Source organism: Capra hircus, chromosome 25, assembly GCF_001704415.2.
Source record: "Capra hircus breed San Clemente chromosome 25, ASM170441v1, whole genome shotgun sequence".
Classification (NCBI taxonomy): Eukaryota; Metazoa; Chordata; class Mammalia; order Artiodactyla; family Bovidae; genus Capra; species Capra hircus.
In genome coordinates, this window is record NC_030832.1 from 38,635,775 (window position 1) to 38,650,271 (window position 14,497).

Genomic DNA, 14,497 nt, shown 5'->3' on the forward strand with positions numbered 1-14,497 from the left:
AGCGCCCACAAGCCGGCTCGCGCCACCACCCCCGCCTGCTCCTCCAGTCCCTGCACGGCTGTGCACCCAGGCGCCTCCCGACCCTGCCCCGCTCCTCGCCTGAGGCCCTGAGAATACACCGCCTGCTCCAATGGGTAGACCCTGGGGGCGGCCGGCGGCCTTAGGAGGCGACCGGCCAGGTCCCGGGGGTCTGTGGACCGTGTGCGGGGCCGCCTCGGCCCCGGGAACACGAAAAGCGGGCGGAACCACCGCGGCTTCGCTGCACTTCAGTCAGACCCCGGAAGTGGGCGGGCGCGCGACCCCGCCGAGACCCCGAGGCCGGCTGAGGACGCAGTAGGCCGCAGCCAATAGCGCGCCTGCGGTCTTCTGCGTCACTGCAAAGCTGACCAATGGGCGCGGGTCTGGCTGCCGCTTCCTGCCCACAGTCTCCTCCGCCTCGCGGGAGGGCCGGGCCGCTCTCCAGCCGCCGAGCAGCAATCGCTGCGACCCCGCCCGCGCGGTGCCCCTCTCCCGCAGGTGAGTGCAGCGGCGGCCGGGAGGGGGGACGGGCGCCTCGGTCACTCCTGCAGGTTGGGGCGGCTGAGGCAGCAACTGCGTTTTTCCCACGCGTGCGGAGTGGGGAAGGGGCTGTGCTGGTGCTCTTTGCTGCACACCCGCGGGCGCAGCGCCCCCGCCCCCCTCCCCCCCAGCAACATGACACCCCAACCAGCATCTGCCCTGGAATGACTTGGGAAGTGGCTGGAGGGTGGAGAGGATCGAACCCTCCTCCCCTCCTGTGGGCAGTTATGACAGCAAAGCTGCTTGTCCTAGGATTAGCTCAGGCAGATGGCCAGGGCCGGCGCTGAGATGCTACTGGTGGCCGGGCAAGGGGCCCACCTGTCGCCCCACCACTGGGAAGCAGAGTGAAACCAGGCTGACCGCCCAGATCAGAGAGCCGGGGGTTATTTTCTGAGCTGCCAAATGTGGGAGAGGATGGACCCAGCTCCTCAGGAAGGGCTCAACTGTCTTGCATGTCCTTCTGTTTTCTCCCACCTCTTTGACCCTGACATCGCCTCCCAGCAGCCCTCACAATTGTCAGGCAGGCAGTGAGCCGCTTTAGTAGCAAAGGGTTTTCTCTGTACAGGGGATGGGTGTGACAGGGTGTGATAAAAAGGGGGAAAAAAAAAAGGCAGCAAACGTTGCAGGAAGCAGCCCTAAGGCGACTGGGAAGTTAATGCTTCAGGCTCTCCTTTGGGACTCTGTCCCACACCCCAGCCTACTCTCTCCACCCCCACCTTCCCTTGGGTACGTCCACTTCTCTGAAGGAATCTGTTAATTAACCACGCAGAAAGGCAGATGGTTCTGAGGGTGGCCAGCAAGTCTTCTGAGTAGAATGACTGAGGCACCAACTGGAATTCACCGCGCAGAGTTTCTTGGTGAATCGGAGGTCACTTTCTTGGGAGATGTTGCCTCTACCTCTTCACTTCTACAAAACAAAGAAATCCCAGAATTGTGGAACTGAACGCTTCAACCTCCCATTCAAGAGTCCTCTGACCCAGTGACCCAATGTCCCTAGATGTGTTACCCCATCACCTCACAGCCAGAAACTGGCTCATGAGAAATTGAGACCACATCTTGGCCAAAGGGGTGGGACTAACCAAGGATGGCTAACTCCTATCATCTTTAGCTGGGAAGTGAGGATTTTCCACTCCAGAAGGAGTTTACAAACATCACCCCCAGGTGAGTCTTCTGTTAGCTGCCCAGAAGGCTCAATTATGTCTGTTTGGAAATGACCACTTAGTCATTTCTCTGAAGGAAAGTGTATTTAAGTTCAACATCATCATTCATTGAGCTCAAGATGCAGACTGGGCCTGACCTCACTGGTTACTTGTACAGTGAGCCAAGAAATGTCTTTGAAGACTGGGTTCACATTAAAAATGTCACCATGGGGGACTCCCCTGGTGGCCCAAAGGCTAAGACTCCATGCTACCACATCCCACATGCTGCAACTAAAGATCCCATGTGCTGCAGTTAAGACCTGGCGCAGCCTAATAATAAAACTTTTTTTTTTAATTAAAAACAAATCACCATGGGAACTGACATACTTCCTTCCCCTATGTAAAACTCTTACTTTTCCCCAACAACTTATGAAGAGGATTGTCAAACATAGTCAAATTGAAAGAATTATACACTAAGCACCCACATACTCACCTTCCGCCTAGATTCTACTATTGACAGCTTAACATACTTGCCTTATCGCATACCTATCCACCTATTAGAAGCTTTGTGTTGTTGTGTAGTCGCTAAGTTGTGTCTGACTCTAGGAGCCCTCCAGGCTCCTCTGTCCATGGGCTTTCCCAGGCAAGACTACTGGAGTGGGTTGCCATTTCCTTCTCTAGGGGATCTTCCCAACCCAGGGATCAAACCTGTGTCTCCTGCGTTGGCAGGCGGATTCTTTACCACTGAGCCACCAGGGGAGCGTGACCTAGGACCTTACTTTTAACCTGGAGTATTTGTGACATTTGGCTTCCCTGGAACTGTATTTCCACCTTCGCTCAGGGAGTCAGTGAATGTAGGTGGCAATGATTTTCTGTAACTTTGAATAAACACTCACTTTGTGCAGGGCGCTGGGAGATGCAGAGGAAACGAGGAGGTCAAGGACTCTGACTGACCAGAAAGGGCGTTGATTTTTTGTTTGTTTGTTTTTAAGAGAGAGAAGATTGGCAGTCTGGGAGAGTAAATGCCAAGAAGTAAAATGATTTCAGTAACACTCGTGGAGTTCCTGCTGGGTGCTGAGCACTCTGGTATAACTCTGTGCCTATGTTACCTCTTTCAGGTCTCACAACAACTACATAAGTAGGTCAGTCCTCTACTCTGCCTTTTCCAGATTAGGAGATTGAGGCACAGAGAGGTTAGTCAGTGGACTCTCGGTCATGCTAGAAGGTAGTGGGGCCAGGACCCAAATTCCCACAGTCTGGGTCCAGTGTGACTCTGGGACTCTTGAGTCACAGTATAAATGCTTCAGGGGGAGAGTGGACCCTCAGGCTTGACCAGGGAAGAGCAGAAGGCATCTGGATGTGCCACCACTATCCCAGGAATCCCAGCTCAGGCACCCAGATGAGGTTGCCAGTTTTCAAATGGCTTCAGAAAGCTGGCGTCCTGACTTCCCGTGTGTTTGACCTGGACGTCACACTTCTCCATTCTTCCTGTCGCCACTGCCTGTCCTGGGTGTTTTCCAAAGTTTGGCGTCTGCTCCACTTCCTGACTTCCTATTCTTTACCCTTTAGTCACTTCCTTGCAGCCCACACTCTCTTCTCCACGTTTGTAAGACACACTTTGTTCCAAACGAGCCTAGTTGCTCACAGCAGTTGCTCCTGTTTTCAGAGGCGCTCCGTCACCCGCGTTGCCATTCCAGCTGTCACGCTGTCTGTGCCCCCGGTGTCTCGAGCAGAACAGCCTGGCTCCAGCTGTGAGGCGCCCAGGCTCCGTCTTCTGGTCGCTCCGGCTTCCAAGTCAGACAAGCTGTGCCCTCCTTTTGCGGCGCTGCACGGTCTTGGGTGTGGGGGCTGCTCCATCGGGCAGAGCTGCTCGCTGTGACCCCCCACTGCCCTCCTCCAGCTGCTCTGTTTTGCTGCCGTAGGTCTGGCCACGTGGCCTTGACGTGGCTCCAGGAGTCAAGCTGCAGGGAGCAGCAGCCCCGTCAGCCCCAGGGTTGGGGGGCGGGAGGCGGTCAGTGGTAATGCTGAAAGCTCAGCTTCTCTGTACACCAGTGCCACACTGGATCTCGGAGACAGACCCTGATGCTGGGAAAGACTGAAGGCAAACGGAGAAGAGGGTGGCAGAGGTTAAGATGGTTAGAGAGGTTCACGTCCAACTCAGTGGACATAAACTGGAGCAAACTCCGGGAAATAGTGGAGGACAGAGGATCCTGGCATGGTGCACTCCAGGGGTCGCAGAGTCAGACACAACTTAGCAACTGAGCAACAACAGAGTTCCGGGTGAAGGGAAAAAGGACAGCTTTACCGCTCTGCCAGGCAAAGGGGACCACAGCAGGCTAAATGCCCTCAAGTACGTGTGTCCCTGTGTGGGGAACATAGTGAGAAGTTTTGCAGTAATTGTCCAAAGAGGGTGTGGTAAGCTCATGGACAAGCTGATGGGTTGGTGGTAAGGTCAGCACCACCATCATCAGCCTTCAGCGTCATCAACCTTCGGGTCCAATGGCCTGGGGTCTGCATGCTTGTGGGAAGCGTACTATGCTTAATCATTAACTTCTCCCACCTGGAGGGGGTTTCCATGTCTGCAGGGTAGCTTAAAGGTACTGTGGTGTGTGATGGGGAACCAGGGCCTTGCCCCAAGGCTGCTCTGGACTGTCTCTCCCTGGTCTTGCAGTCCCTTCCTTCCCTAATTACCAACTGCTTGAATTTGCCCCTTGGAACTCAGGGAAGGTCATGGTGGCTGGATGAAGGCCATCCTCTGCAGTCAAAGAAACGGAGGACACAGGAAGGCCTTGTGCCCAGAAGCCCCGCGGGGCTCTGCCGGTGTCAGCGTCAGAGCTCAGGCCTGGGCCTACACACCCTCCATGCAGCAGAAGGGGAGACGAGAGAAGAACAGCAGCAGAGAGCGGCAGGAGGAGGGGGTCAGGGGAGGTGGCCGCCGAAGGCGGGTGAAGACAGGCACCTGCCATCCCTGCCACCCTCTCAGTCAAGGGGCTCCTACAGGACCACACGGGACTCTGGCTGCGGTGCTAGGCCTATGGGGACGCCCCTACCAAACCCAAAGAAGAGGGATCAAGAGGGGCCCCGCCAGCGTGAGGGGGACCCTGTGCACCAGAGGGTGGGGCCTCTGAGGTGGCCTCTCAAGGATTCATTAGATCTGCAACCTGTCATTTATTCTTTAGACAAGGAAGATCCAAATTGTGACTGAATGATAACACTGTTCATTAAACTGGGGGCAGTAGGTATTTGGATGGTATATTTTTTTTTCTCTGGACTTTTTTGTATATTTGGAGAAAAAAAAAAATCCTTACCCTGAGAGGGAGAAAAGGCAAAGAACAGAAAAGGAACCTGGACTGAAGCTGGGCTCTCCCCCTGCTTTGCTGGGGGGTGGGGAGGGTGCTCAGCCCCCTGCAGCAAGAGAGTGTCACCTTGGATTTCCCTGCCTCGCCAGGTGGTCCCCAGGGCCAGGGTCCGAAGCGGCCGTGCCTACAGACCTCACCCTCCTGCCTCTCTCCCCGCAGCCCCCAGGGCCATGCCCAGCTCGGCACTGTGGGCGGTGGACCTGTTCGGCAGGGTGTTCACGCTGTCCACGGCCGGGCACCAATGGGAGCCGTGCAGGGACGCCCAGCTGGAGTTCAAGCGGGTCAGCGCGGCCAGGGACTGCTGCTGGGGCATTGCCTGTGACCACCAGGTGTACGTGCTCGTGGGTGCCAGCGACGTCCCCATCCGCTGCCAGGAGGAGGCCTATGAGAATCAGGTGGGTCCGAGGGGTGGCAGGGTCGCTGGGAGACGGCCCTGCACCCCCGATGCCTGGCCTGTTCCCGCCTGTTGCCTTCATTCTGCTGAGATCAGGCCGTGTAGCCGCTGCAGCCTGCAACCCTGTCCTGTCCTCACCAGGCCACTGGCCGGGTCTGCACAGGCTCTGGGGCGGGTTCCAGGAGCTCGCGACGGCTGTGCCCCAAGCCGCCCGGGCCTGAGGCCAGTCTCTGCCTCCGGCCTGCAGCGCTGGAACCCCATGGGCGGCTTCTGTGAGACGCTCCTGCCGAGTGACCGCTGGCCGTGGAGTGACGTGAGTGGGCTCCAGCACCGGCCGCTGGATGGGGTGGCGCTGCCCTCGCCACACTGGTCGTGGGAGTCGGACTGGTACGTGGACGAGAATTTTGGAGGGGAGCCCACGGAGAAAGGGGTAGGTGAGCTCGGGCCTCGCCGGTGGGGCTGCCCCATCCCCTCAGTGCTGCCCCGTCCCCTCAGTGCTGCCCCCAGCGCCCCGTGGCGTCGGACCTCAGCCTGGGCCCCACGCGCCCCCTGCTTGCTGGATGGGGCCCACAGGGTGACGCTTCAGGCCACGAGCTGCCTCCCCGCCCCTCTTCCGTCCCGTTCCCCCTTCCCCGGCTCTTTCCTGTCCTTCCCCGGGAAACTTCCAGAGGCCCCCCACCCCCACCTTGATGTTTCAGGGGTGGACGTATGCCATCGACTTCCCTGCCACCTACACAAGGGACAAGAAGTGGAATTCCTGTGTGCGGCGCCGGAGGTGGATCCGGTACAGGAGATACAAGTCTCAGGATACCTGGGCCAAGGTCTGGGGACCTGCAGGACCAGGGGGCACGTAGACAGCAGGCCCGAGGCGGGGAGGGCCGCGTGGCCCTCCGGGTCCTGGCCTTTGACCCCGTCCAGTGCTGAATGCTGTGACCCTGTGTCCCTTCCTTTGGGGGATGGCCACTCTGGGAGCTGGGCCGGACTGTGGCCCAGGGCAGCACAGCAGGGCGTTGCCCTGGTCTCTGGACTGCCCTGTCCCGGACTGAGACTCGATCTGGGTACATCTTCCTCCCCAGCCCCCCACCCCACCCCACCCCATGTGGGAGCCACTCAGGCCCTTGTATTTTTCCAGTGACCCAGAAAAACCAACCAAGGGATGTGAGGCCTGGATTGGGGTGCTCAGGGGCCCTGAATGAGAGGAAGGCCTCAGACCCTTGCCCGACCTCTCTGCAGGGCCCATGCCACGAGGTGGGGCCACCGGCCCAGCCTGCCTGGCCCCGGGGTGGGAGCAGCAAGGCAGCACGGCAACAGCCAGGGTCATGGGAGCCCCCAGCCCACAGCCGTGTCCTGGGGTCAGCTCCTTCTCCATGGCGGATGGAGTCACAGCGAAGCAGGGGCCGCCATGAGCCCTCAGGGCCAGCAGTCCAGCCTGGGGCCGGTGGAGGGGAGGACACGGCAGAGGGCCCTCCACCCGATACTGCCCGCCCTGTGGGGTCAGCGGGGCCGGGCTAGAGGACAGAGGGAGCATGCTGAGGGCTGGCGGGCACCTGGGGTGGGGCTCGCAGGAGCAGACCAGCGCCGCCCCGGTCCCAGGCGCCCACGGGCACTGAGGCCTCCTGCCTCCCACCCCTTCGATGCAGATCCCTTCGGAGGACGACCCCCAGCAACTGCCTGACCCCTTCAGCGACCTCTCTGTGGGCGGGTGGGAGGTCACAGACGAGCCCGTGGGCCGCCTGTCCGTGTGGGCCGTGACCCTTCAGGGAAAGGTAAGGCCGCCCCAGAGCTGCGGGTGGGAGGTGGTGGACCGGGCCACCCACACAGCGGGTGGGGGAGAGGCTGCCCTCGCCGGCCTCCTGGGTGAATAAAGGTGGGCGCTCCTCGGGCCCTCCTCCTCACGTCCTGTCCCAGCAGCAGGGGCTTCTGAGCAGGTGGCATGACGCTGGGGGCCCCACAGTCCCCCCTCCTGTGACCCTGCTGTCCTGGGGACCCTCTGGGTCCTCGTCCTCCCGGAGGCCTCTGAGCTCCCCTGCGTGCCTGGTCCTGGCCTGTCCCTCCTCGAGCACCAGGAGCCTTGGTCGGCGCCCACCCTGGGCTGGGTTGCATCAGGCTTGGCTCCTCAGAGCGAGGCTAGGCTCCCTTCCCAGTGCCCTCTGGTGCCTCCCACACAGCAGAGTGTCCCGTATATTAAGGGTGGGTGGGTAGGATGGGTGGATAAGTGGATGGATGCAGAGGGGTCTGGCTAGGTGGGTGTGTGTGTATAAATGGATGGATAGTTACGTGGATGAAAGCATGGACGGGTGGATGAGCAGATGGGTTGGTAGACAGGTATATGGATGAATGGACAGTGGATTACTAGGTGGATGGATGGGTGGGAGGGTAGATAGATGGGTAGATGGGTGGGTGATATATGGATGGCTGTTAGGACGGGTGGGTGATGGATGGATGGATGCAAGGCTTTCGGATGGGTGGATAGATGGGTGGATGGGGGGAGGTTTCGAGAGGAGAGGAGCGTCTTCACTCGGGGAGCTTGCGATCTAGGAAATGTGATGCAAAGAAATGAACCCCACCCCTGCCAGCAGCAGGGGCAGCGACACAGACGGCCCTGGGCGCAGGTGGTCTAACACTTTGTGACTCCTCAGTACTCCGAACACAAACTGACCAAAACTCTCTGCGTGGTTTTGGAACAGTCCCAGCAGGCGTTCATCAGGCCTGCCTCCAGGTCCTGCTCGGTCCAGGCCGAGGCCACCCCATAGTGGCTTTCTCTTAGCCACACTGAAGGGTGCTGGGGAGCTGGACCGGACGCAGTGCTACTGCGGGGCCACCTGGATGCAGAGAGAGGGGAGAACAGGTTTGAGAGCCATGCCGGGTATGAGCCAGCGCTCCCCAGTGTCGCTCCCGCGGTCCATTAAAGGTGGAACCAGGACCTGGGCTTTGGGTGAAGCTGGGCAGACAGTCGGGTCAAACCCAGCAGGCAGCAGGAGGGGGGCTGCCCAGGACTGGTTCTGCAGCATGGGGGGCTGTGGATCCAGCCGCTGGCTTAGTCACTGGATAAACTGTCTGAAGAAGCACCCAGCAAAACTTCATGTGCAAATAGGGCCCATTACATGGAACGCATGTGGGCGATAGTGAGAAAGTTATAACCTATCCACTCCAGTGTCCCTTTTCTCCCTTGGAGAATAGTGTTTATACTAAATCATTGGAAGCGTGTTATTCATTATCATAAGCGAGACAATGTGACATATTTCGAAAATATGGTGCTCTGCTAAGATAGCATAAAGGTTATAAATAAAATTAATGAGTAATAAATATCACTAATTAAGAGTTTTTAAAGAAAAGGTGAGGTGACACGGTTGGAAGGCCTTGGACCCCAGGCGTCCTGGAGCACAGAGACATGCCATCCCCTCCAGATGAAACGAGCCACATAGTTTGGGCAATAGAAGCAGGTGGTTCCATCTTAAATACCTGATTATGCTCCCTGTCATCCAGTTAAGGACAGAACGTTTTGTTGTTGCTACTCAGCTGCTAAGTCCTGTCCGACTCTTTGGACCCCCTGGACTGCAGCACAGCGGGCTTCCCCGTCCTTCCAGTGCTGTCTCCCAGTTTGCTCAGATCCGTGTCCACTGAGTCAGCGATGCCATCTAGCCATCTCATCCTCTGTCGATCCCTTCCCTTTTGGCCTTCAACCTTTCCCGCATCGGGGTCTTTCCCAATGAGGCGGCTCTTCTTATCATGTGGCTAAAGTATTGGAGCTTCAGCATCAGTCCTTGCAAAGAACATTTTGAAGTGAAATGTGTTTCTAGTCGTATCTAACTCTTTTGTGACCCCATGGACTGGAGTCACCCACCAGGCTCCTCTGTCCATGGAATTCTCCAGGCAAGAATACTGGAGTGGGTTGCCAGTTCCTTCTCCAAGGGATCTTCCTGACCCAGGGATTGAACCCGAGTCTCCTACATTGCAGGCAGATTCTTACACCATCTGAGCCACCAGGGAAGCCCAAAGAACATTGTAGTTGTTCACTCACTCAGTTGTGTCTGACTCTTAGCGACCCTATGGACTGCAGCACACCAGGCTTCCCTGTCTTTCACCGTCTCCTGGAGCTTGCTCAAGCTCATGTCCATTGAGTCAGTGACGCCATCCAACTGTATCTCGTCCCCTCCTGCCTTCAATCAGGGTCTTTCCCAACGAGCCGGCCCTTCGCATCAGGTGGCCAAAGTATTGGAGCTTCAGCATCAGTCTTTCTAATGAATATTCAGGATTGATTTCTTTTAGGATCGACTGGTTTGATCTCCTTGCAGCTTAGACATTCCTTAAAAGGAGGCTTGAGGGTTTTCTTATCTAGCCACCCAGGCCCCTGCTTCTTAGAAACAGGTGTGCTGAGAGCATTTGGCCACTAGGGGGCGCAGGACACCCAGGCCAGGGCTGGAGTTCTCACAAGTCCAGCAGTTGACGAAAGAGGTCTGTCCCTGGGACCGCCAAAATCCGCGTGTTGGTGTCACATATTCCAGCATAGGCAGGAGACACCTAATCTGGCGCGAGGCTCTGGGTGGCAGCGGGGACAAGGTGAGGGAGATCTGGGTGGTCCCCTGGAGACCCCGGGTCCTCCGGAGACCCCCGCGTTTGGGCTGTGCACAGGCTGATGCAGACACAGCTGAACTCTGGGAGCTGACCCGGCATGGAGCCCTGGCCTGACCCTGCTGGTATCCCTCGCCTCCCAGGTGTGGTACAGAGAGAACGTCAGCCACCACAACCCCGAAGGCTCGTCGTGGTCCCTGGTGGACACACCCGGGGAGGCGGTTCAGATCAGCTGTGGGCCCCACGACCTGCTGTGGGTGACGCTCTGGGAGGGCCAGGCCTTGGTTCGGGAAGGAATCAACAGGAACAACCCCAAAGGTGGGCGGCTCTGCGTGCTGTGCTGGGAGAGGCGGGCAGGGGGCACCTGGCTTCAACCCCCCACCCACCCTGAGCTCCTAGTGATGGGAGCTGCCTGCACTTCCTCCTGGGGTCGGGTAGGAAGTTCCTGGTCCACAGTGGAGCCTCCCACGTCTGAAAATGGGATCCTGCACGTCTCCACGGGAGTCTGCGTGGTCTGGGCCGTCACTAAGGACCGGAAGGTAAGACAGGGTCCCTGGGGCTGGGTCTGAGGGCTCAGTTTAATGTTGAGGGTTGTGTGGGTTTTTGTCCTTGTGAGTGTGGTCTTAACTCTTCAGGGCTCCCCTAGTGGCCTGGTGGTAAAGAACTCGCCTGCCATTCAGGAGCCACAGGCTGGATCCCTGATCCAGGAAGATCCCACGTGATGCAGAGCAGCTCGGCTTGTGGGCCATAGCTGTTGCGCCCTCGAGCTCCAAGCCCATGCCCTGCCACAAGAGAAGCCGCCGCAGGCGAAGCTCTTGTGCCTCAGCTAGAAGGAGCCCTTGCTCGGACGGCCAGAGAAGGGCCACGCGGCAGCAGGCCCAGCACTGCCAACGGTTAAGAATGCAAATAGAATTCTGCTCTTTAGAGCACAGCTGGCCTCAGCCAAGCCCTGTGCGCTTTTCTGCCGCTGCCACTGGTGATCTCCGAGCCCTTTGGTGAGCCCACCGTCGCCTCGCCTGCACCCCTGTACCAAGCCCAAAATGACTATCCCTCAACAGGCCATAGCATTCCAGATACCAGAAGCAAACTCAGCTAACTGACTGCCTCCCCCTCCTGTCCAGAAGTGCTCATTTTTACCTTATCAGAGGCGAGTCCAGTGAAATACGCTTATTTTGAGTTGCTTTCACAATCTCTTTTCTTCTTGCTTCCACCATCTCTCGTCCCAGGGCATCTTTTCCTTCTTTTTTAAAATAACCATTTGTTTTTCCTGTGCTGGGTCTTGGTTGTTGCAGGGAGCAGGGTCGCCCCCAGCCGCGGCGCGCGGGCCTCCCCCTGCAGGGCTTTCCCTTGTTGCAGAGCCCGGGCCCTGGAGCACATGGGCCTCAGCAGGCGCGGCTCTGGAGACAGGCTCAGTGGTCATGGCACTCGGGCCTGATTGCTCCGTGGCAGGTGGCACCCTCCCGGATCAGGAATCACATCTGTGTCCTGTGCATTGGCAGGGGGATTCTTCACCACTGAGCCACTGGGGAGGCCCAAGGGCATCCTTTCTGAATGGTGTGCTGTGCTCATCTGTGGCCTGAACCAAAGGACCAAATTACTCATTTTCCTGAGACTTTAAAGAAAAAAAAAAAAAACCTTCCATTTGAGTGGCCCTCCAGGGAGGTGTGTTTATTTCTGATTTCCCAGGTTTGGTTCCGAAGAGGCGTCAACTCTCACAACCCCTGTGGCACCAGCTGGATCGAGATGTTTGGAGAAATGATGATGGTGAACGTGGGCCTGAATGACCAGGTGTGTGGCGGGGGCGGCCTCAGAGCGGGTGCCCCCTGCTCCCCACTGTCCCTTTCCACCAGGCCTGCGCGTGAGGCCGCTAGGGCAGGGGTCTAGGGCCAGCACACACTGCAGGCCCACGAGGGCAGCTGGGGGGCCGCTTCCCGCTGAGCCCCAGAGCAGTGGTCACGAGCACGGATCTGGGCGGGGCGTTCACTCTGGAGACTGGGAGGCGTGCTAAGAGGTATCTGCGCACAGGTGAAGGACAAAACATTTTCCAGCTCTAGCAGCGGCATCTCGCCAGCATCGCGAGCACCACAAGCGCGGTTCCTACAGGGCAGCCTCCTCCTCGTAGAGAGAGGCCTGGCTACTTTTAAGACTCGAGGGTGCAGGTGACTCCTTTCCCGTTGCTCTAAAAGCGCTTCCGGGGTGCGGGGGTGGCGGCCTTTCCTGTGCCCACTCACCCTTCTCACCCACCGTGGTGGGCTGGGCACACACGGGCAGGGGCGAGGTGGGTGCTAGCTGGTGCCCACTGGCCTGATCACAGAGGCCGTGGGCCATGACCAAGTGACAGAGGTGCCACGACCTCCACAGCAAGGTCTGCTGGGGCCACGGCTCTGCCTTCGGGCACCCCCAGAGCCAGGGCCCGTCCTCTGGGCCCCTCAGCTACCCATGCACCCACCTTCCTCAGCGCCCAAAGATAGCGGGCAGGAGGCTTGCTCGGCCATCTTCCCCCTAAAAATGAGGTTGGAATCAAGAAGGTTATTTTGCTGATTCAAAAAGAAAAGGCGCATCCTCTGGGTTCACTTGGGGAGCAGCTTCCTTCCCACAAAATGCCACACAGAGGATGGGGACACGGGTGGGAGTCCGTCCCCACGCAGCGCCCACCAGCACTGGCACCTCTGTGGACCCTGGTGCCCCAAAGCCCTGAGTCGGCCTGAGGTCGTGGAGCCAGGGAGGGGTTCCTGCTTCCCTGGGGCTTGGAGCCGTGCCCACCCTGGCCCCTCTGGGCTCTGCTTCGGCACACAGCCCCCAGGCCCTTCCTGGGCACACCCCGAGATGTGTCCTCGACCCGGGGTGCTCGCCCCACACGGTCCCCCCACCCCCTCACAAGGAAGGGGGCTCTGCCCCGCCCGCCCAGCAGTACCTCTCCGTGCAGGTCTGGGGCATCAGCTGCATGGACCGGGCCCTGTACTTCCGTCAGGGCGTCACCCAGAGCGAGCTCAGCGGGAAGACGTGGAAGGTCATCGTCGCCGGCCGGGAGGGCGACCGCTCGCTCTCCGGCAGCTCCTTCGGCCTCCTCAGGTGACAGGCGGCGGGCTTAGCGGGCCGGGCTGGGCGGGCGGGGCAGGAGGAGGCAGGAGTGCGCCAGGCCCGAGCTGTGGCTACCCGCAGCCGTGGGGCCTCCTCACCTCCTGGGCCGGGGTCCTGCTGGGCCCGAGGGCAAGCGCTGCACGTGGGACGCGGAAGCGGGCAGCTCAGCGAGGCCAGGGCGTCCGTCCACATGGGGCCTGGGGCCATCCGGAGCGGGGCTCGCCGTTGGTCTCGAAGCCTCAGGGTCTGGGCGAGGAAAGGCTTCCTTTCCCGGGATGCTCAGGCCCTGTGTCCGAGGAGAGCAGGAAGGAAGGTGCAGGGTCTCTAACCAGGAGGTGAGGCTGGGACTGAGACCAGAACTCCTGGAGGCCCAGCTCCCTGGGACCCCTGCGCCCGGCCTGCAGAGCTTCGTTTTCGAGGCTCTGCTTTTCTCGCAAGGTCCCAGGTGTGCCCAGCCACAGCTCTGGGGACCATGCCCTGGGCTCCCCGGGGTTAGAGGGGAGATGCGGCCCAGCCCTACCCAATGGCCAGGGGAACACTGGCAGGTGACCCAGCACCTCAGCCGAGGCCACCTCTGCTCTGTGACAGGGGCTGCCTGCGTTCACCCTCCCAGCCGCACGGCCTGCGATCCTGTCTGCAGCTCAGGCCCCCCTCAGATGCTGGTCTCCACCCTCTGCTCCCCCAGCTCGGCAGTCAGCACTCGGCTGCACTGTCAGCCTAGAGGGGCCGGGAGGCCGGCCAGTGGGGTTTGCTCAGTTACCTGTGGGTTGCGGCTCTCCAGCCAGTAGTTCTCAAAGTGGTCGGCACATTGGAATCAGCTGAGAACGTCCAAAACCAGTGATGCCAGATCTTTGTGACCTTGGGTTTGTTAACGGCTTCTTAAATATGATACCCAAAGCACAAGAAACTAAAGGAAACATAGATAATTCAGAGTTCATCAACATTAAGAAAATTTTGTTCCTCTAAGGACACTTCAAGAAAATGAAAAATTCGAAAGGATGGGAGAAAATACTGGAAATCATATATTTGACAAGGCCTACTATCGAGAATATATAAACGGCTCTTGCAACTCAACAACAGATAAAAAGAACTGAAAAGGGCCAAGGAGGGACTTCCCTGGTGCTCCCGCAGTGAAGGATCTACCCTGCAACGCCCTTCTTTTCTTGGTTGAGGAACTAGGATCCCGTGTGCCACAATAGAGAGTCCATGAGACACAAAGAAAGATCCCAAAATGAAGATTTCCCGTGCCGCGACTAATACCCAGCGCAGCCAGACACATAAACATATATCTCTAAAAACAGTTCGCATGCCACAATGAAGATCAAATGTCCCATGTGCCACAACTAAGACCCAAGGCAGCCAAATAAATAAAAAATAAAAAGTTGGGAGGAAAA

At 58.6% G+C, this 14,497-nt stretch overlaps 1 protein-coding gene across 3 annotated transcripts in view; it reads left to right on the top strand.

The window, feature by feature from the left end:
• Window positions 431–14,497, top strand: part of TECPR1 (tectonin beta-propeller repeat containing 1) — a 28,797-nt gene continuing 14,730 nt past the window's right edge. For all 3 annotated transcript variants that reach the window (XM_018040720.1, XM_018040721.1, XM_018040722.1), the window contains exons 1-9: window positions 431–516; window positions 5,216–5,451; window positions 5,698–5,880; window positions 6,149–6,271; window positions 7,091–7,216; window positions 10,166–10,340; window positions 10,461–10,561; window positions 11,709–11,810; window positions 12,949–13,094. In XM_018040720.1, coding sequence (XP_017896209.1) covers window positions 5,227–5,451; window positions 5,698–5,880; window positions 6,149–6,271; window positions 7,091–7,216; window positions 10,166–10,340; window positions 10,461–10,561; window positions 11,709–11,810; window positions 12,949–13,094 — 1,181 coding nt within the window. In that variant the 5' untranslated portion in view covers window positions 431–516; window positions 5,216–5,226. The remainder of the gene's footprint in view (window positions 517–5,215; window positions 5,452–5,697; window positions 5,881–6,148; window positions 6,272–7,090; window positions 7,217–10,165; window positions 10,341–10,460; window positions 10,562–11,708; window positions 11,811–12,948; window positions 13,095–14,497) is intronic.